Consider the following 23,154-nt stretch of genomic DNA (forward strand, 5'->3'; position numbering starts at 1 on the left):
TATGATCCTCCCTCATATAGCAGCCCCCAAGGTTCAGGATTGGGTAGCGGCTGCCGTCCCCTGGCCACATGGGGAGAGGTCACCGCTGGGAAAGGAGTGATGACACCATCGGATTCATCACAGCAGTTAAGGTGCAAGATATTCTTTTTTTTAATCACCCTACAGGTCGCAATGTTCAATGAAGTGGATGAACCAACTAGTAATCTAGTGAAGAAATATTCAGATGAAATCCATTCAATGTCGGATACAAATCTGCTGAAGTGTAGCAATCGAAATTGTATGGCCCGAGTACAATCTATGAAAACGTGATGCCAGGATTCTGTCTGACCTCTTTTGTTGCAAAAAACTACACATCCTGGTCTCTGCTGGAACCCCTGCGCATATATCTCAAATTACTTACCTCTTGGTAATGTACTTCCTGATAGATGTTTTCTCCCACAGATTCCTCATCGCCCTCCCGACCTGCCGCTCGTGGGATAGTTAGTACACCTTAGTTCTGTGTCCCTCAGCATCAGAATGCTAGGGAAAAAGGGTTGAACTGAGGTCACCGGTTGCTGCACCTCTATATCGGCCCCAGCATGTCTGGCGCATATCAGTGTCGAGCGGAGCCAGCCACGCTTCACCCCCCTGGTGGTAGAAATGTTTCAGAAGAACAACTCTGCTTGGAGATGGATATTAAAGCAGAGGAACATGTTGGGGGTGGGAGGGAACGTCTGTTAGGAATAACTTTTCCGAGAGGTAAGTGGTGGGTTCTTCTCAACCAATGAATGATCTGATGTGAGACATCGGTCAGGAGGTCACAAGGGCTTCATTTCACACCTTCACAAACCAATACCATCTTTATTGCTTGGTGGGCGAGGATGCGAAAGAGGGCAAGTAGTCCTCCAAAATGTCTTAGTTTGGCAGGAATTTTCTTCAGCTTTCCCACCTCCAGATTTCTCTGGATGCAGCTTTGGGAGACTGTAAAAAGATAAGGAATCTGGTAGGAATGTATCCAACAGAAGTACAAATTAGTTACTTTTTTCACGTGGCTACGTTAATATCTCCGACAGATTCCTCAATGCCTGCCCTCCTACCCCTCAAGTCTGATTACTAATGCTTTCTAATGGGAGCTTTTCATCATTATTTTTTACATGAATTGCGAAGTCGTCATTCTGCAGTTCTGCTTTACATTGTGTACTCCTCAATGTCAAAGGCAGAACTGGAGAAGATGGCAGCGGATTTAAGTATATATATATATATATATGTGTATATGTATATATATATGTGTATATGTATATATATATGTGTATATATATATATATATATATGTATGTTTTGGAGTCACTTCCGGCATAAGATGATGCCAAGGAGGTATGAGGAGGCGGAGCTTAGGGATGCATGGCTTCACCTATTTGATAGAAATAAACTTCTTTAAACGGACTGTGTCCAGACAGGATTCAGAAGATGAGAAATCTGTGGGAGGAATTAACATAGCCTCAAAAAGAACATTACTGGAGTAATTTGTCTTTCAAAATTATTAACAAAATGAGAAACCCTGCATCATGCAACAGATAACCTACGCCTCCTCACAGAAATTGTGCGAGAACAATCACCAGCCATTTTGAAAATGTAGTGAAAATTCTCCATCAAGCCATACACACAGCATAGCCTGGTGGAATTGATGAAATCTTTCCGAATGACAACCCAATCACAATCCCAATGCTCAAAATGCTCGCCCCACTCATGAGTGTATTTAAAATAAACTGGTGAAAGAAACTAACAAAGCAAACTCCACTACTGCCCCCGGACACCTACAAAAAGCTCCTTGCCAAAGAAAGCCTGATGCTCTATTTTCAAAAACTGATTAACTCTTCACTTGAAACAGCAATTGTACTAAGATCCTTCAGGGTGGCATGCATTAAACCACTGCACAGAAATGCTGCCAGAGGCACAGACAGTCCCACTAACTACAATTTATCGCAAACATACCCTACCCAACTGAACTCCTAGACCGCTACATATACAGTCAAATCCTGTAACGCACAGAGGCCAACATCATCTTAGAACGGGCACAAGTAGGAGTAAGACATACGAGAGGCACCGAGTCAGCACTTGTATCTATTTGGGACAACCTCAGAATAAGCGCCGACACCAACATCGCTGTGGCACTCATGCTTTTGGACATCTTTGTACCTTTTGACACACAGAACCACAGATGCCTAATCAGAAGGCTTAAAGAATTTGAACTACACTACACAACCCTGCAGTGGATGAAAAGTCTCATCACAGATAGATCACAAATCACTGGGATTGTCCCTTTCTCTTCCAACTCTATGAAAATAACCAGTGAACTCCAGCCTATCAGCCCTTTTTTGTATTGTTCTTTTAATGCAATATGAGTGAATTCAAAACAGTTGAAGGACAAAAAGAGTCCTCAACAGAAACAATCGCATGTTTAGTGGAGTATACGCATACAAATGATAATAGAGTATACAGAATCCCAGACTTTGATTTGTTTCCAAATGGTCTCACGTTAAGGAAATGCATAGAGCCTCGTCCACAGATATTCACTCTCATGCTCCTATAACTTAACTATCTGGCCCTCAAAATATATTCAGGAATTTATTTGGGGTCCGTAACAGTAAGCTTTAACAGCAGCACCACCAACAAAAAACCCTCACTTGAGCTGTCTGCATTCGATCTAGTTTTCTGGTGGATTATTGTATGAATGTCTAGTAGGCTGAACAGAAATAGTGTATCAAAATCAATCTCTCAGGCAGTCAGGGAAACAAATTAAGGAATTGGGGGCACTTTAAATGAACGTGGTCCCAAGAGAGAGATCTCACTGTTACCCCACTTAACAATGAACTTGGGATAGCTCGACAACAGAGTGTCACCTGTCAATTGCCATAATCTACGATAGCTTTTGGAGCCAAAGTAGAAAGGAAGGATGTTCCAGCTTGACTGTTATCTGTCGAGCCTTATGAGTTGGCACTCCACTCTCGAGGTGATCTCTCTTCCCCCTCTCTCTCAGAATCCCCAGATCCATAGTTGATATTTGTTTAATATAGGGTTCCCGTTTATTTCTCTGATTGTGCCCACCCCCTCCTTCCAGTATCCAGTGAGATTTTGGCAGGCCCACCAGACATGTAAGGGATCACTCATCAGACCACTGTTCCTCCAGCATAGCGCTCTGACATGCAGATACATTGTGTGAATTTTATCCAGGATTAAGTGGCACCGATATAGGCTTTGTAACTGTGCTTCCTTATGGAAGACGGACTTGCAAGACTGTTGCACATCTTCTCAAAGTTTGTTCCACATATCTTCGTTGATAGTTATTCCCAAGAGTTTATTTCAGCTTTTTATAAAGTGCCATTCTTTGGCTCCCCCAGCCTGAACCAGAAATTTGTATAATGAGGTAGTCAAATGAGATCTGCCTTATTTGGTATGTACCAAACTTTCAAACTGTGTTAGTTTGTAGGTCGTTGCCTCCTTATTTGGTCGGGCGGATAAGACTCCATGTCTCAATCAAGTATTTGAGGCTGTCTTTCCCATCAGCTTTTTACACAGCTGGAATGATTTGAGCTGCCTGTTACGAAAAAAGTCACCTAATCTCCGACCCTCATCCTGCATTTTTCAAAGCTCTTCCCTTGATTTACTGGCATAAAGTTTGGGTTAAAGTGGAGTGAAGTCATAGGAGAAGGAATTGTTACACTTTGACAGTCAATCCCATACTCTTGCTACCTTGCGAGTGATCTCACTCTGATATAGCCCTGTCCTCCTTTGCCAACCACATTGTTCCAGTCAGCAATGTTTCTATTTCTTCATGGTCTATCCATGCCGAGCCCCTCTTGGACTCAACTTGTGACCACTTGAAATCAAGCCTAATTGTGATTTATCAAAGTAGATCATGAAGTCTGGAAATGCCAACCTCCCTCCTCCTCATATCTCTAGGAATTTGCAGCAGTTTTGACGAGATGCAAGGTGTTTTCTTTTCCTACTCCAAATAAAAGATTATTTTAGCGAGTTGATCGAAAAACGTGTATGGAACAAATAGAGAAGGCTTGGCAGAACATTTATTTTGATAGCTTAGATTTATTCTAGCCATGATTTTCCCATTAGAGCCCACTTTCAGATATGCTTTACTTTGTTTAAAAGTGTGGGACAATTTGCTTGGCATAAAGAGCCCATGTGCGGAGTCAGATGTATTCCCTGGTACTTAATCTTTTGCTGCCAACTGAAAGCTAGAAATGCGACCAGCTCCCTCAAAGTCTTCAGAGTTCAGTGTCCAATTTAAGGGTTTGGATTTATTATGGTAAATGTTCAGGCTTGCTACTGTTTGGTAGAGTTCCAGTTTCTCCATAAAGTTAGGCATGGTAATAGCAGGGTAAGTCTAGACTAATAATATATCCGCTGCAGATATAATGAACCATAACTCCAAAAGGAATTTCCCAGATCCGCCAGCTTTCTATTATTCTTGTTGCAAGTGGGTCTAAGCAAAGGACAAATACAAAGGGGAATAGTGAACAGCCTTGTTTCAGCCCCTTGTTAGAGCAAATGCCTCAGAATATTGACTGTTCAATAGATTTGCTGTTGGCTGTGCATAGCCATCCCTATATATGAAAGAAAAAAGATCCAACGCCCCTCTTCTCCTTTTCCATTCCACAATGTCAAATGCCTTTTTGACGTCTACAGACACCAATAATGGCAGGAAAGACTTCTTTAAAAAAGTTCATTCAGGTGTGCTATCCTTATATTATCAAATGTTTGCCTTTATTAAAGCCAGATATAGTGGCGTATGCGAACTGCGTCATAACTACCAATATCTTGCCATATACCGTGATGGCAATGTTGGTCAATACTATGGGCTTGCATAAAGAAAAATCCTCTGGATCCTTTTCCAATTTTGCTATCAAAATTTTAGATTCTTCAATTGAGTCTGTTTTAAAGCCCTCTGGAGCTAAAGAATTATATAGGTTGGTTGAGGTAGGTGTTAATTGTGTAGGAAATGTTTTATATAAAAGTCTTATTTGCCAAAAGGAGCTCAGCAGTGGTAATACGTAGGTCTAGTTCCTCTTTGCTATGGTGTAATATTGCGAAGAGTCAATCCCTGCAGATAATTTAAAAGATGATCCTCATTGGTACAAACAGCATAAAATCCCACCCATTCCTTGCGTATCAAACGGTTTCATATCTGGATTCACACTTTAGTATCCTTAACTACTTTGATTTATTGGGATGCCTTCATTCCTCTGTTTGGACGCCAAAAGTCTATGTGCACTGTTGGATTGTATATTAAATTGCTGGCATGTATTAAAGAGTGTTTTCTCCTCATTTCGAGTAGAACTCATTTAGTTGACACTTCAAGGCCCAAAATGTCCTACTTATCCTTAATTTTATAATTTGCTTTTTAGGTGCTTATACAATAAGAAAATACTGTTTCGATGTGCCCATAGGGCAGGAGGGCAGGGTTGGAGAGAGAATGGGAAGTACATTACAACGCACCACAATATTTAAGAGCAGAGGGGGAAGAACCCATGCCTTGTGTGTATTCAGAGCGTGCAAGTGCAGAGAGGAAGAGGGAAGAGGGGGGTAAGTGCTGGGGAGTCCAAGCCCGTGGGTGAGCTATGGACAAAGTGCTAGAATGTTGAGTGTTACACAACCTGAACCTTGAGAGTTGTAAGTGCGAGTCTCCAGCGCGGAGGGTATGCAGATGTAAAGTGCTGTGGAAAGACAGGAGCTAGGAACAATTGGTGTGTGATGTCAAGGCCCAGAAGATGCATAAGTGCCAAGGACACTGATTCAGCCACTGTGAGATTAACAGTGGAGAGAAGGAGGGAAGGATGAGGAAAAGAGGAAAGTCTTAAGGAGCTTCAGGAATTTGAGAAGATCCTGCTCAAAGCGCAGGGGGAGGAGGAGGCTATTCCAAAGGAGGGAGCCCGCAGAGGAAAGTGAGCGACCTCCTGCCCTCTGCTTAGCCAGTAAAGACTTTTTAGTGCAGGAGAGATGCAATCCCTGGGCTTAAGGCCAAGGATAAGTCTTGCTGCCCTATTCTGGATAAGCTGGAGGCATCGCCGAGTGGAAGAAGGAAGGTTCAGGAGGAGGCTGTTACAGTAGTTACAGTAGAATTCCTTTGAATTGTCCGAGTGTGAATGAGGAGGAAGAAAAGAGAGGAGTCAAAGATGACTCCAAGGTTTCTGGCTTCAGTTGAAGGCGCAGGAGGAGAGCCCAAGGATGAAAGCCAGAGTGAAGGGAAGAAGGAGGGAGCAGGGCTCCCAATGGGAAGGATCTCAGTTTTACAGGCATTGAGGCAGAGCTCATTAGAGGTGCACCAGGACTGAATGGCAGATAGGCATTCATGGATGATGGAGGGTGCAAAAGGGTCAGCAGGGAGTTTGAAGAAGAGCTGTCTCTCATCTGCGTAACAATGGAAATTAGAGAAGAGGAGATGGGGCGTGCAAGGAGAGTGAGGTAGATGTTAGTGCCAAGGGGAGAGTATAGAGTCCTGAGGGACACCACAGGTGGAGATGGAAGAAGGTGAGAAGGGGCTCAGGGTGACTTGGGAAGAGCAGTTGGAGAGGAAAGAGGACAGCCAATCCAGTGCCTGTTTCAAGATACCAAGTGTATTGTGGAGCCCTTGTATGAGGATGGAATGTTTAATTGTGTCAAATGCAGAGGAGACATTGAGAAGGATAAGGACAGCTGGGGAGCTGGAGACAAGAGATGCAAGCAGTTCTTCACGGATATTCAGAAGAGCTTGAGATCCAGATTCATGATTGTGGGGGCCTCCAACAAGTTCAGTGTGAGAGTTAAGTTGGGGCAAAGACAGCTTCTCAAGTAGCTTCCCCAGGAAGGGGGTGATGGAGATAGGGCGATAGTTGGCAGAGCAGTTGGGGTTAGAAGAGGTTTTTTCCAGATGTGGGCACACAAGGGAATGCATAAGGGAGGAGGGGAAAGATCCGCTGTCAAAGGAATGATCACAGAAAATAGCGAGAGCAGGGGCAAGGGAGTCAATGTTATCCTTGATGGTCCTAGATGAGCAAGGGGAGACCTATTTACAAAAGACCTTCATGGAGCAGACAACTCTCGTAACTTCTTCAGGTGTGACGGGAGAGGAGGAGGAGGAGGGGGGTGTGTAGTGTGGGAGTGTGAGATGGCTTCTGAGGAAGTGTAGAAAGGGAGGTCCGAATGTCCTGAGTTTTGGTGGCAAAGTGTGAGGCCAGTGCATTGCAGAGGGCCTGAGAAGGAGAAGGAGAAGGGGAGGAGACTGTGGAGGGATTGGCTAGTTCCTTGCAGATTTTCAGCCAGGTTATTGGATGCTTTGGATACTTGTGCCTGAATGTGGGCTCTTTTCTTTACACGGATGATGTGCCTGTATTGCCTTTGGAGCAGGCAGCAGGCCAGTTTGTTGCAGGATGAGCCTGAGGTTTGCCACTTCCGTTCTGCTGACCTGCAATTTCGTTTCAGGGCTGCAAGTTCGGTGTCGTACCAAGTGTTATGCTTTGAGACCGGTTTCCGGCGGATCTTCATGACTTGACATTCTAGCCCCAGAGTATTGGTGATGGAAAGATGGAGGCTACTGAGGGCAGAGTCAGAGGTAGTCAGAAGTGACAGGGTGTGACGGTGGAGGCAGCCGCAGTCACTTGTTTCATCTGGCGGGTCTTAGTGAACACAGTTGGTGTGACTTTTGGGGGGGTGCAGACAGGGGGCCAATAGGACCCAGATAGGAGGAGAGGAGAGACTAGCCTGACCAAGAGAGAGGGGTGACTAGTGGAGGGGAGAGAGAGAGTATATGAGGGAATCCACTGTGTCCAGCTGTGTGGGTCGGCCCCGAAGGGAGAATGGAGAGGGAAAGCGAGGAGCAGAGGTCGGTCAATAGAGTGGATGGAGAGCCACAGGAGTCCAGTTGAATGTTAAGTCACCCAGGAGGAGAAGGTAAGAGGTGCAGGAAAGTAAAGAACAGAAGTCATCCCATTCGGAGAGGAAACGGGTGGTGGCCCCTGGAGGCCGGTAGATGGTAGCAATAGTCAGGGTGGAGGTGGGAAAATTGACCAACTTGTAAACCAGGTTTTCAAAAGAGGAATAGGTCTGGGTAGGTAAGATGGAAGCAGTAAGGTTAAGGCAACCCCCCTGCCAGTGTGGTGGCGTTGCGGCTTAGAAATGATCTTGAAGCAGTCAGGGAGGAGGGAGTCAGTGACTGAGCTGACATTGAACCAAGTCTCGGTAACGGCGAGAATGTTGAGGTCAATGTCTTTAAGAAAGAGACAGATGTCAGAGGAGTGTTTGTTGGCTGAGTGGGCATTAAGAGTCGCCAGCTGGAGGTGGTCAGCGCTTTTGAAGGTTTTCTGAGGTGGGGTTCAGGTGCGTGGTACACCATTCAGAGGAGGGAGAGATGGAGAAGGGGGGGGGGTGCAGGCAAAGGAAATAAGTTAATGAGAGACTGCAAGATGCAGTCAAAAAGAAGGTTGTTGGGTTGAGGACCCGAAACCAGAATGGTGCCAGTGTGATAGACATTAACAAAGTAACAAGAGGATGCAAAGCCAGCCAAACGGACTTCCCACTTGGTGCCTCCGTTAATAGAGGACTTTGAGGTGGGAGAGAGTGGCAATGAGATGGGGGGGGGGGTCCAGAGATCAGGAGAAGCGACAGAGAAAAGGATATCCATGAAAACCTCTCTAGAGGAGGCACTGACATAGTTGTCTGCAATGGGAAGTCCAGGGTTTGCACTCAGGGTGTCATTTTTGTGCTTTTTCCTGCTGTACATAGAGAGAGAAGGGGGATAGGTGATAGTGTAGCATTTGGAGAATATAGGAGAGATGGAGAAGGCCATAGGCACGCAGAGGATTGGCCAAGGAATGAGTGAGGAGTGGCAGCACTGCACGGTTCTGGCTGAACTCACTAGGAGGCCTAGTAGAAAGAGGTTGAGAGAATAAGAGAAACCAGAGTAAGTAGAATTACATTTGGTGAGTGGTTGCAGAGAGATGAATAAACTATACACACCAAAATCGATTTTTAAATGGAGGCAGCAAACGGTGCAAAGCAGATGGCATTCAAGAAATGCTAGAACACCCAAAATCAATTTTTAAGTGGAGGCAGCAAACTGTGCAAAGTTTACACAATAATTACACAATAGGAGTAGAAAATGCAGTGAGGAATGAAGTTAGATAGGTGAGGATGGGGCAAGAGAAGAAGCCTCTGGATAGTTAGTGATGTAAGTCAGGCCGACTCACTTTCATGGCAGTAGGGGTTGTGGCAGTCCTTTGGAGCAGAAGCAGTGATGTCAGACCAGTAACTTGTCAGGAGGACGGATCATGGTTAGTGGTATGGGGGCTGTGGCTGTCCAGGCCCAGACAGGAGCATTAGGAGCGGGGCCTCAGGGAGTGGGCCGGCTAAGCCTGTCGGCTTTGTGATTGGCCCACATTATAAGGGAACAGCCAATCAATGCCTGTATGCTGCAGGAAAATACAAGGCACTCCGGTGCTCTAGTTTCAGGCCGCCATCTTGGAAAGGCATGCGTGATGAAAGTGCTGGGACCCAGTTGTCCCACTGCAAATACTAGCGATCCAGCAACAAAGCAAGGCTTTCACAATTAAAAAGGCTTTTTTTTTATTCTTTAGTGTGCAATCTTTATCCCTGATGTTCTTGTGGAGGGGTCTGTTTTTTGTCAGCATCCAATGATTTCAGGTCCTTGTGTCAACCTATGTAACCTTTATTAATCTGCTTAAATTGCAATAAATGCGCCTCTTAGGTCTGCCTTAAATGTGTTGCAGAATATATGACTAAATAAATTCTTTCATTTAATGTACCCGGTGCTCTAGATAGGATTTTGTTGTGAGAGTATTTTACTCCCAATTTTTAGAATTGGAGAATAAATCCAATTTCAAGAGAGTAAAAGTTAGTTTCCTCCTTCACAAGAGAAAGTGTCTGACAACTATCCAATTGTGCGTAAAATTAAAATGGTGTTCGAAAACATTAGTGATAACTTGTAGATGCGTACTACCCAGCTTCATCTTCATGATACTCGGACACTAAAACTCTGTTAAGAACTACTGCAGATGCCAGCTAGTAACATCATAAATCAAGTCTGTCACTCTACCAGCATCACTCCTCTTGAGCCTACTGCCTGCTTGACAGCCACATTGTTTTTGCTCCATCTCTCCTTCCCTTTGCTACTCAGTTTACTATCTCTGACTTTCTGATGCTCTGCTTCTCACCCTTAAGTGTTGCTATGCCACGTTTTGCGGTCTGTTTATCACTCTGCCTGTCCCATCCCTACATTCTGTGATTGCTGTTTCCCTCCTAGATCTTGCTGTATCGGTTGGAATAACCCTTCTTCCTCTGTTCTGTCATTACTCTGGCTGTATCTGTTTTTCTATTTTCTCTTTTGTGGTTGCTACACCCTTTGATTATCTTTCTTGCACTGCCTCTTATGTTATTGGCCTGCCGTTGTCTAGTCTTGCTTTTCTATTTCCAGCTCTCCCCACTGTTGGGGAGAATTCTCTGTTTAGGCTGAATTTCCTAACCTAGTGAGTCCCCCAGCAGCTTTGCTGGATTTTTGGGGTTTATTTTTTTCTCCTGCCAAGAGCGAGACTCTTTTACCTTCACTCTTGGGCATGATTTGAGTGTGTTTCTTTGAATCTAGATGTGTTTAATGGGCTATGGGGTCTTTTTACTCCATAGGGCTTCATGTGTTTTTGTGATGTGTGTTACACAGCACCCTCAGTGCAGTGACACAGGGGTGTCATAGTGACCCCCCAGTATAGACTCCATACCCTGGGACTGACTGTCTCCCAGGGCATGTAAAGTCACCATTGACTTCACTAGTCTTAAATTCTGAACAGAACCAGTACAAACCATCATATTGTGGACGTACTGGCTGGGGCAATTCAAATGCCCCGGGGTCGGTTAGTCGAAGGGGCTCGTCTCCGTCCCCCCTGATCGAGTTTTGGCTGGTGGCAGTGGATACTACTTTTTATGTTCTACCGCAAATATTTTCCTATGGGATTTCCCATTGTTTTAGGCTACTACCTTTATTTAATTATTTACGGTAGCCTCGAACATACCGCCGGTTTATTTAATTAATATTAATTCTCCGGTTGGTATTTTTTGCCAAAACTTGATTCTAAAATGGCGTTTGTGTTCTCTTCTGTGACTCCAACCCAAGTCGAGCCCTTTGTTTCACTTTTTGGCGGGCTTCTCCACAGAAGCCCTCCAAAGTGGTGCCACTGTGTCTGGGGTACTTAGGAGGGGTGGAGGGAAATTTAGGCACCCTGGACTGAGTTGCCTAGGCAACTCAAGTCGCACTCCATCCTGATTGGCCCAAGTGGTGAGCCAGCCGGCTCACCGCTTAGCATGTTTGAGTGACAGCTAGGCTGAGTGAATGGGGGTTTGCTGCATAAAAGCAGGGCTTTGGGGACTGGAACTTCAGAAGTCGCCACAGGACCTAAGAATCCGACGAGGGAGAAGATGAGCCGACCTGCCACGACACCACCACCGGTGGAGCCCTGCTGGACTGCCTCACCACTTTTCCCAACGACAGAGGAGATCTCCCCCCGGAGAGTCTTCTTCCTTTGACTGGTGGGGATAACCAGTTTCCCCGTCTTTTCGCTTTCCCGACGTACCTCGTGGCCGCCTTGACCGTGCCAAGCACCCCGGCAACCGGGATACCACGTTTTACCACGACCGCGAAACGAAGGTACCACCTTTAACCGGAAAACTCTGCGGCTGGTTTCTTCCCTGGTAGTGCAACGACCTTCATCTTTCCTCCAAGTCGAGATCTTCTCTTCCCCTGGACGACGACGCAACTTGCACCCACTAACAGGAACAACTGCCACCGCTGGAGGATCCTTCCCACTTAAGGTACCGTGTCCCGCCTGGCTTCCCTTGCTACCGACTGTACGGGGTAGATTTAGCCCCCGGCTTTCGAACCTGGGTTAGTCTGGGAGACCCTGGCTAAACTTTCCTAAAGCCTCTCTAAACTCTTTTTGAACCCTCTGCAAGACTTTCTAAGCCTAGTGTAACTGTGTGATCTTGGGCGCATTTGTGCTCTGCTCTCTCTAAGAGTGGGCCCAGCCTTTGTACTTGGGCTCACCAGTGACTTTTGCTCTTCTGCCTTGCTAACGGTGTTCCTGAAACTTAGAGTGGTGTACCTTTCCATATTCTGTCTTTTTCCCTCCCTTTCTCACAAACTTATTGGAGTGCAATCTAGTTAAGCGCTCACCTCTGTATGAAAATAAGTGGTGTTTTAATGTGACTTATCTGATAAGGAAAAATGGGTGTATATATTACAATAGTAACGGTGTTTAGAATATTTTACAATAAGAGGGCTGGAGTGTTTCAACTGTGTGTTTTTAAATAAATAATTATATACTTTGATACCAAAGCTCTGGTCAGTGTTTGCTTGTATTATTGTATCTGAGTGCCTATTGTGTATACTTTGCGTACTGACTAGCTCTTCTTGAGGGAAGTCTGACTGCTCAGCCACAGCTACCAGGTAAATCTGGGTGGTGCAGACTGCTACCAAGTGGGTTTACTGCCAACACCTGTAGTCTTAAATCTTTTGCAGTGGTCCCTAAGGGAACTGCACAGGTTTCTGCCTAACACCCACCTGCTGTTGATCTGTGTTTTCTTATTTTACTGTTTCTAAATGTCTCTCTTGCTCTGCTTCTATCCCCCACTCCTATTGTATGTGTCCCCTATTATTTACCTCAGTTTCCCTTCTCACTTTCTTTTGTTGCTCTTTCACGTAGCTTATTGGACTCTCTCCTCCTGTTGATTGAATTCCTGATTTGGATTTCTAGTACATTCTCTGTTCTCTCGCCTGTATTGCTTGGGTTCAGAGTTGCTCTTACTCTTGTTTTTCTGTTTCTATTTTGACATAGCACCAATAAATACTCAACAATCTGAAAATGCCTTTTCTATTTACAAATCTAGTGCAGCTTTACGATTGGGTGCTCCTTCTAGATGTGTACAAACCTTCTTTTGGCCATTAGGCTGGGATTTATAGTGTTAGAGGTTTGTCTCACCAGATGCAGCACTGAATGCCATTAGAGGTATAGCGCCCTGATGAGGTGTGTGTTCTGAGACATCACGGGTATAGCAGCCCTGATGAAATGTGTGTGTTTTGCATCACTGAACATTTAGTAGTCCTTTTGATAAGTTGAAAGCTAAGTCAGCTCTGTTTACAAATTAATGTTACCTGCATCTTAAACACATACCTCTGATGCAGACGTATTAACTCGCCTATCAACAGTATTTGAACTAACAGGTTACACAATGATCTCTGCAGCAGGGTTATTGCCCCACTGAGCTACCTTGCCCAACAGGTTGTTGACTCTGAAAGGCACACATGGTAGAACACTGGCATTTCTATGTGAGGCTTGCCAGACATAACTGGCCTGTCAAAAGCTCCGTCTGTTTGGACTATCCTACATGAGTCGGGAGATTCATCATGAGGCTTTCAAATGTGCTAGATTTTTGGCAGTGGCACTCAGTAATAAGACACTGGAGAAGCAGAAGTTTGGAAAATTGGAAGACTGAGTAGGCGGGATTGAAGTACATGACAGCTATGTTATCTTCTGACCCTGCCTGCCAATGTGCATCACACCAGCTCATGAGGATGGTGGAAAGAGCTCAGCTACTGTTCTTGCTCTGTACTTTACCCATATGCAGAAAATGCCAACACTTGTTGGTGCTGTGTCCTTACAGCAGCTCTGTTAAGAAATGCATGTACTGTCCCAACACATAGCAGTCCTGCTAAGAAATGGGGGCATGATGCAATCCGCCCTCATGTGAATAATTGGCATTGTGCCATGACGTGTGTAGCAGCTTCGCTGATAAATTAGACTTCTTTCCCTGAATATAGAGCAGTTATGGTGAAAGGTACCGGTATATTTTGTGCCACTGAAAATATATACAGTACTGAGTCTACCTGTATCCATTATACCTGCTTGCGGTTGGTGGTCAGAAAGGGAGTTAAAGTAAAGTTCAGACCACATGCCCAGTTATTCCTTGCTCTGTAAGACAACAAATTATGTACAGTGCACACAAACACATGCAATCTTAAGACTGAAAAAAACGCATCTTCATATAGAACACCAAAGGCTTTTCCTTGTTACAAGTGCCAAACAACTGATTGCTGGGAGGCTCTCCTACAACATCAAGCCATGAAATGCAATTGATGCACTTCTTTGATGAAAAGAAAACAAAGTATGAAATGCCCATGCTGCTGCAACTGCACTGCTTCTATTAAAGCTGTGCCCATACTGCTGCAACCTCGCTGACTCTATTAAAGCCGATTAAAACAGAGGAAAATGAAGCAAAAATGCAGCACTAGTTTTAGACAATTTTGATTCTACACAATACTTCGTGTCCTAAAGCAATGTGAAAAGCATATTCATCATTCAAAATGCTTTAATAATATTGTAACCTACAAAATGCAAGCAGTTTAACAAAGTGAACGACACACAAATTCCCCTATACATTTCTCAAAGTATTATCTTGATAGAATAATTAACAAATGAGTGTTGAAAAATAAACCAGGACTCATCCCAGTTGTCTCTTTCAAGGAACTGTGTGGATTGCTAAAGTAAAGAGCGGATTTGCAAGCTTCTATTGGCCAAGCTGTCACCAGTGAACTCCATGATTTATGGGGGTGCTGCCATAAATAGCTGAGTAAGTAGTACACCAGGAAGAATTAAAAGCATCGTATTGACCATATTTGTGTGCGTAAAAAGAGCTGATACGAACCTTCTTTGGAGGGCTCAATGTACCATCAAACACTAATAGCTGCAGAAGTGTTATATATTTTGGTGTTTAAGACTGGGTCATTAAGTAAGTCTCGAAAGTCCTCACGCCCTTCCTTTCCTGAGATGAATCGTAGGGCTGTCATCATAACAACGGGTGCATGGTCAGATATTTATTTGCCCTGTCTATTAGGATGTCATCTGGCTCAGCTGGGGTCCGCTAGTGAAAATAAAATGTATACGGGTATAGGCTAGGTGGACTACAAAATCATAATATCCTTCTCTCGAGGGTACCCTTGGCTGCCCATACACGTCAGCCATATCTCAAGTGTAGACCCATCTCTGCCCTACCTTACTGCAAGGCTTGCCAAGTGCCACACCATGTACTCTTCCAATTCCAGACTGGTGCCTGGGGATCCAAGGAATACTATCTGTAAGGGGTCAAGAGTAAGACTCCGACACAATGGCATGTTTGTTGGTTGCTATAGACATTAATTTTCAGAAAAAATTTCAAAGGGTTGGAGAAAATATTATCTATCCCTAAATCTAAGAGGGTTATCCCTGCCTCAAACAAATCTAAGGACCATCTGTGTCAGGATGTTTTAAACAAAAGAGCGTCCTCCGTCCTGTGTCTGAAATTCCTAATCTGACTGACCCTAAACTCAATATAATGTGTATTGGGATACTCTGGTGTGCTATATACCTGTAGCTTGTTTCAAAGGTTCTGAACATAAGGGTTTAAGGTGCAGAACATAGGAATAAAACTGTGTTAAACCAGGAAAGGGGTCTCCATTCCCCTAGAGTTCTTCTGTCAGTTCAAAGTGTCTCTTTATCAAGTATCTCACAATGACATGAGCCTTCCTTTCACTTTCTTTTAAGCGTGCAGTTTCTTTACACTACTCCAACTGATTAACTTTCCACCCCTGGTGTACTCTCCTGCCAGTGTATGTATGAGTCTTACCTTTTATTTCCACAACTTCAAGTTTATTTTTCTTTTGCACTCCTGGGTTACTCCCTTGTCAGGATGTCACTTTACTTCTTCTCAGTCCTGGTTTGATCCTTTCCAGGATATTGCTTTGCTTCTCAGCCCTGGTTTACTTCTCACCCTTGGTTTACTTCCTTACCAAGGTATCACTTTACCGCTCATTCCTAGTTGACTCTCCTGCCAGGATATGGCTTCACTTCTTACTCCTAGTATACTTGCCTGCCAGGCTAATACTTCACTTCATACTTCTTGTACTCTCCTGCCAGGGGACTGCTTCACTTCCTTCTCCTGGTATACTCTCCGGCCAGGATATCACTTGGCTTCTGGGTATGAGACTCACACTTTTGGTCTACTTGGTGCACTATCCTGCCAGGGCGTTCTTTCTTGAATTACTCTTTCTTTACCACTTCACAGCAGCTTTCCACAGTTCGGTCACTGGCCCCTTTTCAACATAGTTTGTATCTACTTTATCTCTCCTTTCAAAGGGTAGGTTCTCCGATCCCTTTTTCACTCTCTTCTTTGGTATCACATTTCCGCTTTTACAGTTATGGATTTTCATCTCACTTTTAATGATGTTCATATACACATCACTCCTTCCTTTGGAATATTGGATCTCCGACCTACTTCCACCATTGTTCTTATTTATATCAATTATGTTGTTGCTTTCAGTGACTTTCTCTTGCATAGCCTGGGACACGCGACATTCGCTGCTATGCGCCCGGTAACCCATTCTATCTCCCTGTGCTTACCGGGCATCTCTGGCGGTCCTCACGTCTCCTCTTTGAGTTCTCGTTCGGAGCGCTCACTCTGCGTCCGTCCTGTCAGGCGGTCTGTCTTTGCTCTGTCTCTCTCGCTCCAGGTGGTTTCTGCTGCTCCCGGTTATCAGGTGGAAGGCTGCTTTTGGTTCAGTTCTTCCTCACACCGTCTGATTGAGCCACAGCGCTATGATCCATAAGCTTCTCGCTTCTGGCATCCTTGTCAGCGTTCGCACACATTGCCGACAACATTAGACTCTGTCCACACTATTCATTGCTATCAGCTGTGGCTGTTTTTAAACTTCCTGAGAGTCAAAAGCTTCCAAAGACTAGAACACAGCGCTGACATACCGCTTCTAGGCATCTTCATTGCTCCATCTCTCTTCCTTGTGTCAGTACTAAATTGGAGGCGGGCCGGAGACAAACAAGGCATTTGGCTGGAAAAGCCTGGGGTTTCTTCATCTACATCACAATAGGCCATACAAGTGGGTTGTAAAGGTGTATCTGTATAATGGGGATTTGACTGTCACATTATGTTGATCTATGATGTTCCTACCTCTCTGGAGTTTGGCTTCCCCCATGTGATCCACCTGCAGATAGCCCTTCCCTGGCTATATAAGAGAAGGTTCCTTCCAGAGAGTCAGAGGCAATATCACTAGATTCGTCACATATCAAAGAAACTACATGCACTCTCTTATGTCACCTTTTAGCTTCTGTTAACCCCATCCACTTACCACTCAAATTGCTGTGCTCAAACTCAGCACACACAAAACAACTGAGCCACTTGCACACGACTTTGTACTACCCGTCTCACCAGAACATTACACCTCATCCCACATTACACCTTCAACCAATTTACATACCAAAGCTATGGGCCAATACATGATGGCACTATGGGCACACAGTCTCTTTTCTTGACAGAAACTCATTCATGCTCCAAACACAAAATACCTAGAAATCTGCACCCACAGATCGCTCGGGGTATTATCACTCTGCAAGCAACAACACAAGAGCACAGCAATCTTGCATTTTCCCTCTCATCCGGACTAACCAAACTCCACCCACCCTTTGTCTGAGCCACCAGAGCTCCTGGAGACTATGTAAATGGCAGCGCTGAGCAGTACAAATCCTAATCACATACACCATAACAGCTTCTAGGATGTAGAATGACCACACAACACAGGATTAGTCACTCATTTATAATATAAGGTGTTAGCAACTCATGTTATACGCAACCTTTGTGGCTTCTGCTTTGTTATAGTGCTATAAAACAATTATATTATGTAGATAAAAGTTACTGTTTTTGTCCAAAAGCACTTGCAATTATATTCTATCTTTATCTGCTATTTTTGAATGAAATATACTACACAGGGATCTCCACATCCGAGCCACCTGTGGTTTATTCCTTTGGCATTTAAAAGTACAGGGACCAATACTAACTTAAAGTTAAATATGAACTTACAAATCATAAAAATGCCTTCTATATACAAAATATAGTTCTGGGATAAAGAAAGCCCCAGAACAAGAGATTAGTCAGAGGATTGCTAGCAGAGGGTAAGGGTTAAACAAACAATGTCCATTTTAATATTCCAAACTGAGGAACACCATCAGTGTTGTACACAGTAACAACATTGCTTCCAACGCCCATAATTTGCAAACTTTGCTCACTACGTGTGCGTAGCTAAGAAACTGATAAAGCCTTAAAGACTTTGGTGCTGGAACTCGGTCAATCCACCCTCCCCAAGCCCCTTCCAATGGCTAAATGGCTTCCAATGCACTTGCACGTTCTCAATGTCACTGGGCCTAGTAAGACCTTTGTTTTGTTCTCCCTTGTTCCCCTCCCTTTTCTGGTTGCGCTCTGAAATACTTGTGTACGAGCGAGATACAAATAATATATCAATATCAATAAATATTTGCTAAGATTTTGAGTAAATGAAAATACATTTGAACATATAAGACACTGCACAAAGTATGATGTACCATCTTTATTTGGCTCCTGTAAAGATGCAGATATGTACACTATTGCTTCAGGTATTTGTTGGTATTGAAAAAAAGGCAAGAGGTCCAACCCTCCACATGGTTTGGGAATGCCATAGGATCTCTTCATGCTGGAAATATGCTCTTGAATTTATGGGAATAATTATGGGCCACGAGGTTCCCGAAGACCTCATGCATATTGTCCCCAGCTAATACCAGTGCGATATCATTTTCCACTTGCCAATGAAAACATGGTTTTACAGAGCCTTTGAGTCAACAAAACAAATATTACCATATCAGAAGACACCTCTTTATGCTAAATTCGACAACTACCTGTAATGTTTGATCTAATTTCCAAAGGATTCTTGTTCAAGGGAAAGGTATACTGAATGTATAGACTACTATTCGGGGGATATTTAATTATTTGTACACGTAAACGCTATATGTTGTTCTGCCCTGCTATTAGACTGTCCATCTGTTACCTTTTGTTAACTATCCTTTTTGTATAGAGGAGTTAAAACTGAATACTTAATTCTTGCCTCTAATTAGCTGTACTTGAATTAGAATGTCATACTGTCTTATGGAGGCTGCACTGCACACATTTATCTTTTTGTTTCCCTCATAATTTTGTTGGTCTATTTTTCTTCTAATACTACTGGATTTTTTATTGTTCCAAATAAAGTGATATGAAACGGTACATCGATTTAAAAAGGGAAGAAATACTACTCCTAAGCAGGGCCAGTTGGGCTTCCTATACATAGTATTGAGAGTTTAATTTCAGTAAAATGTTGTACACTTTGGAAATCCTTTCATCTGAACCACGAAAATGACTTCAATGATTTGTAAATATCTGTTTTGTTTTAAATCACTGAGAAAAGAAATCCAACTGTAGGCATCTGATGTGTTTGTGAATGGATCAACCCTACTCTTGCCGGACTCTTCTTTTAGTTGGTATATCTGGAACTGGGTGTTTTTTTATATTTCATTGTAGTTGTTGTGAATATTATGGACTCTTAAACTGTACTGTTAAGCATTCCAGTTAGAAACTAAGACACTTGAATATAAAAATTGAAAAGGAATTCTGCTGTACATGCACTAAAACGATTTACTTTCCATTTATTGTAGGAAGCCTATCCAGTAAAGTTATGGCCCAAGGAAAAGTCTTGCAAAAAAAGCCATCACAAGAATCCTGAAGGACTTGAATTATTCATGAGGCTATAGGCCGTCCACTTACCTATGGATATATATATTATACATATATGTATTTTGAAAACTGGTTTACTTTGACGAACCATTGGGGTACAGCAATGAACATTCTTAGAATTTTGTTAATTGTAGTATTTTTTATTTGAATTTAATGGTTTTTAATGCAGCCCTTCTATCATGAAGACCTGCTCTTAATGTATTATTTTCAACATTTTAATAGAAATTCACAATGTTTGTATTTGTTTACTAGGTAAAACATGTAGATAATGGGTGGTTCTTGTAAAAATAAAAATAAGCCTTTAAAAGTTTTAATAGATAACCTATCCCTTTGAAGTGCATCAAGAGGTGCTGTTCAAGCCAAATATAACAGATTCCTTGTTATTTTTCCCTTCAGGAATATATTTTTGAAGGGCAAATGATATTTATTAATGTTAATTGTTTGAATGCTTTAGTGAAAGTGTTCAAATGTTTGTGTACTGCTACTGCTGTATTTCAAAACGTTATTTTATGAATTGTAGAGAATGTGACATGGACATTAGTCCACCTTTAAGAACTGATGTGGACAAGCCATGTCATTCAGTGTATCACTATTGTGCCCAAGCTACCAATCTTCACCAGTTACCTCCTTACCCCCATTTGATTACTTGAGCAGAATCCATCAAGTGCTACTGTGCCTTAGCACCGCCAAAAGGGGGACCTACTGTAATACAGGTTTATTCATATTTCTGCTGCTAAGAATCCTTTCCATGGTCTGTAGCAATTTTTTTTAGTTTTTTAGAACGTGACTATCACAAGATGTCACATTTCAAATTCACTTGTACTTTTCTCTAATGTGAAGCTATCCAGTCAAGACCTTCAGTCTACTTTGCCATTTTAAGATTGATTTCCATTTTCTGTTGGTGCTGTGGGGCCATCATATCACATAGAGCTTATTTGCAATCTTGTTATTCTAAAATGAGATGCCGTTCAAGGCTCGTGAATAAAAGATCAGTGTTTTATCTCCTTTTGTGTAAATGATTGACTCAGTAGAACTGTTATTGATACAGTGCATCCCTATCAATTCTACCTCAAATACAATAGTTAAATGGAACTTTTGATGTTTTTTTTTAGAGGAATTTACATATATTCAATCATTCTGAAACATCATCAGTAATGTGCTGCTTACTAATGGAGACTAAACATTGTTAGAAAACTGTTGCAGTGGTTCAGAGAAAATACAAATGCACTTAAGCTTAGTAAATAATGACTAATTATTAGAAGGGGGACCAAATGTAGTTGACATACCGCCTACATGGGTCATAAAAATGGGAAAAGTGTATGATTGAGTCAATATGATTGAGTCAATTGTCTTGGTACCACAAAAACATTTGAAGTATTGTTCAAGTACACCAGGCGGCAGCCCAGTCACTATAATAAGATGACATTTGTTTACTCAATCTTTTGAGCAGGATTCTCTCTATTGCTAAGTGGCCAGTAAAGGTAAGCTTCCTTGTTACTGCTTCTCTTCCATAGCACATGACTTTGTATGACGATATCATTTCAGAACTCTCTATGCTCATAAGACATGCACAGGTCATCTGGGGATACATTTCAGTTGGTCAAACCAACAGCCACCAAGCTATTTTCAGAATACTGCAGCCATTTCATTTTCTACCAATATTGCTCTGCATTGTTTCCCTTAGTTTTGCCTTGGTCAGACATTAAGGGTCTGCTTTTCTTAATAGCAGATCATAACAGTGGACATTTCTTAACCAGGCTTTCCATGTACTTAACACCAAGCTACTGATGGATTATGTGGGAAGGTGTTGCCTGTGAGTGGGGCCCAGAATACTGTGAACGAAAGTGTTTGTCATCTATATAAGAGGGTTACACGCCATGCCTCACACCAGCCCCGTAACGTAAAGTGCCATGGTGGATACAGAATTAGATTTTCAGTATAACTTCAATGGAAGAATGGCGCAAACCGCAAGATCGCAGCATTCAATTGACTCCTCTTCCAAGCTTGGATTTCAGGTTATAGCTATTCACAATCTCCAAGGTCTTAAGTGGGGCCTCCCCCACTTAAGACCTTGGAGATTGTGATCCCCAAATAGCTATAATTATTCGTCCATTACAGTTTATCCCTCATAGCAGAAATTGTTTTAATGGGTTTGTTTAAGGAGCTAATGGGCATAACATTACATTTCTGAGAGTTTATGCTGAGGCCTCAATGCCCCATGTAGAAATGATGACCATCAACAAGGTTTTGAAAGATAATCGGCTGCAGATCCTCAAGACTGCTTTGGCAGACTGCTTACCTAACCGGGAGAAATATTGTATTAGGACTTAAGATAGACTGTTGATCTATGTCTTAAAAAGGGGTCCTAAGACATACGCCTAGGTGTCACTGGTACTCCAGATCTCCAGAGCAATGGGTCTGTTACGTTTACTATCCACACCATAGCATACCACAAGGCTTAGATCACAAAGTATTTTCCCTCAAGATGGTGCAAAGATTAACTGGCAAACCCAGTTTGGCCAGTGTTTGCCATACTATATATCTGTTTACACCATCCAGCAATGAGCCGAGAGCAAAAAGCGCAAGCCATCACCCAAGACTTAATTACTAATAGTTAGGTCCACATTTTCAAAATTGCTTGGTGATACCCCTACTGCATTTCCGAATGTTTACTGTATGTCATTGAGATCTGTTTCGATGGGCTAGTCCAGGTCTAGATCAAAAATAACTTTGCTGATAACTTAGATGTTGAATCCAGGTGGGAGCAAGGGTGCTAAAGGTCACCGGATCCATCACACTCTCAAAAATGTGAACAATTGCCCTCTTCCAACTCTTTGCAGCATTAAAGACTGATGTTAAAAAGGGGCCTTTATCACTTTATCCAGCATGATTAAATTGAGGAGATGTGCATTTGAGCCCGAAACCTTATTTGAAGCCTGCAATCTCAATACTGTGGTGACATCTACTGTATTAACTATAAATAAGTGGCTGATTTAATGTTCTGAGCAGATGAGAAATTCCCAGCTGCTGTGTGAAGCTGTGCTCTAGGGGAGTTAAACCCTCCTGGAATTGGATAGTTAAGAACAATATCCTTGTATTTGTGTATTCCCTTTGGTGCACAAGTCCAGTTGACATCATCTTCCAGGAAATGCTGCGTTCTTACATTGCCAGTGAATAATTCAGGTTTTCCTAAGCCCTGCATTTTGATGCATTATGCTTTCATGCTAAGGTAATTCCATAGATCTTTTTTTATATTGTATTAATGTACTGTGAGTTCCCTTAACTCCTCAATTATGGAAGATTACTTGTAGACGCCGTACCGTTTTTATCATAATGATTTATGGAGATAATGTTTCTGTAACCATAGTGTATGTGTAAGTATTGGGTATGATTTCTATGCAAATGTCTACAAATATGAAATTATTTCACAGGAGTGCAGCCAGGGTGCAGGCAAATATGATTTCTGGGAAGAAAATGGTAATTATACAAGATAGAACTAGCACG

The 23,154-nt window shown here is 42.8% G+C and overlaps 1 protein-coding gene across 3 annotated transcripts in view; it reads left to right on the forward strand.

The window, feature by feature from the left end:
- The window catches only part of TUT7 (terminal uridylyl transferase 7), a 2,420,963-nt gene extending 2,400,309 nt beyond the window's left edge, over positions 1-20,654 (forward strand). For all 3 annotated transcript variants that reach the window (XM_069625717.1, XM_069625718.1, XM_069625719.1), the window contains one exon: positions 19,572-20,654. In XM_069625717.1, the coding sequence (XP_069481818.1) occupies positions 19,572-19,639 (68 nt within the window). In that variant the 3' untranslated portion in view covers positions 19,640-20,654. The remainder of the gene's footprint in view (positions 1-19,571) is intronic.
- The last annotated feature ends 2,500 nt before the right edge of the window (positions 20,655-23,154 follow it).

The sequence above is a fragment of the Ambystoma mexicanum genome, chromosome 6p (genome assembly GCF_040938575.1).
Source record: "Ambystoma mexicanum isolate Mex_15411 chromosome 6p, UKY_AmexF1_1, whole genome shotgun sequence".
NCBI lineage: Eukaryota > Metazoa > Chordata > Amphibia > Caudata > Ambystomatidae > Ambystoma > Ambystoma mexicanum.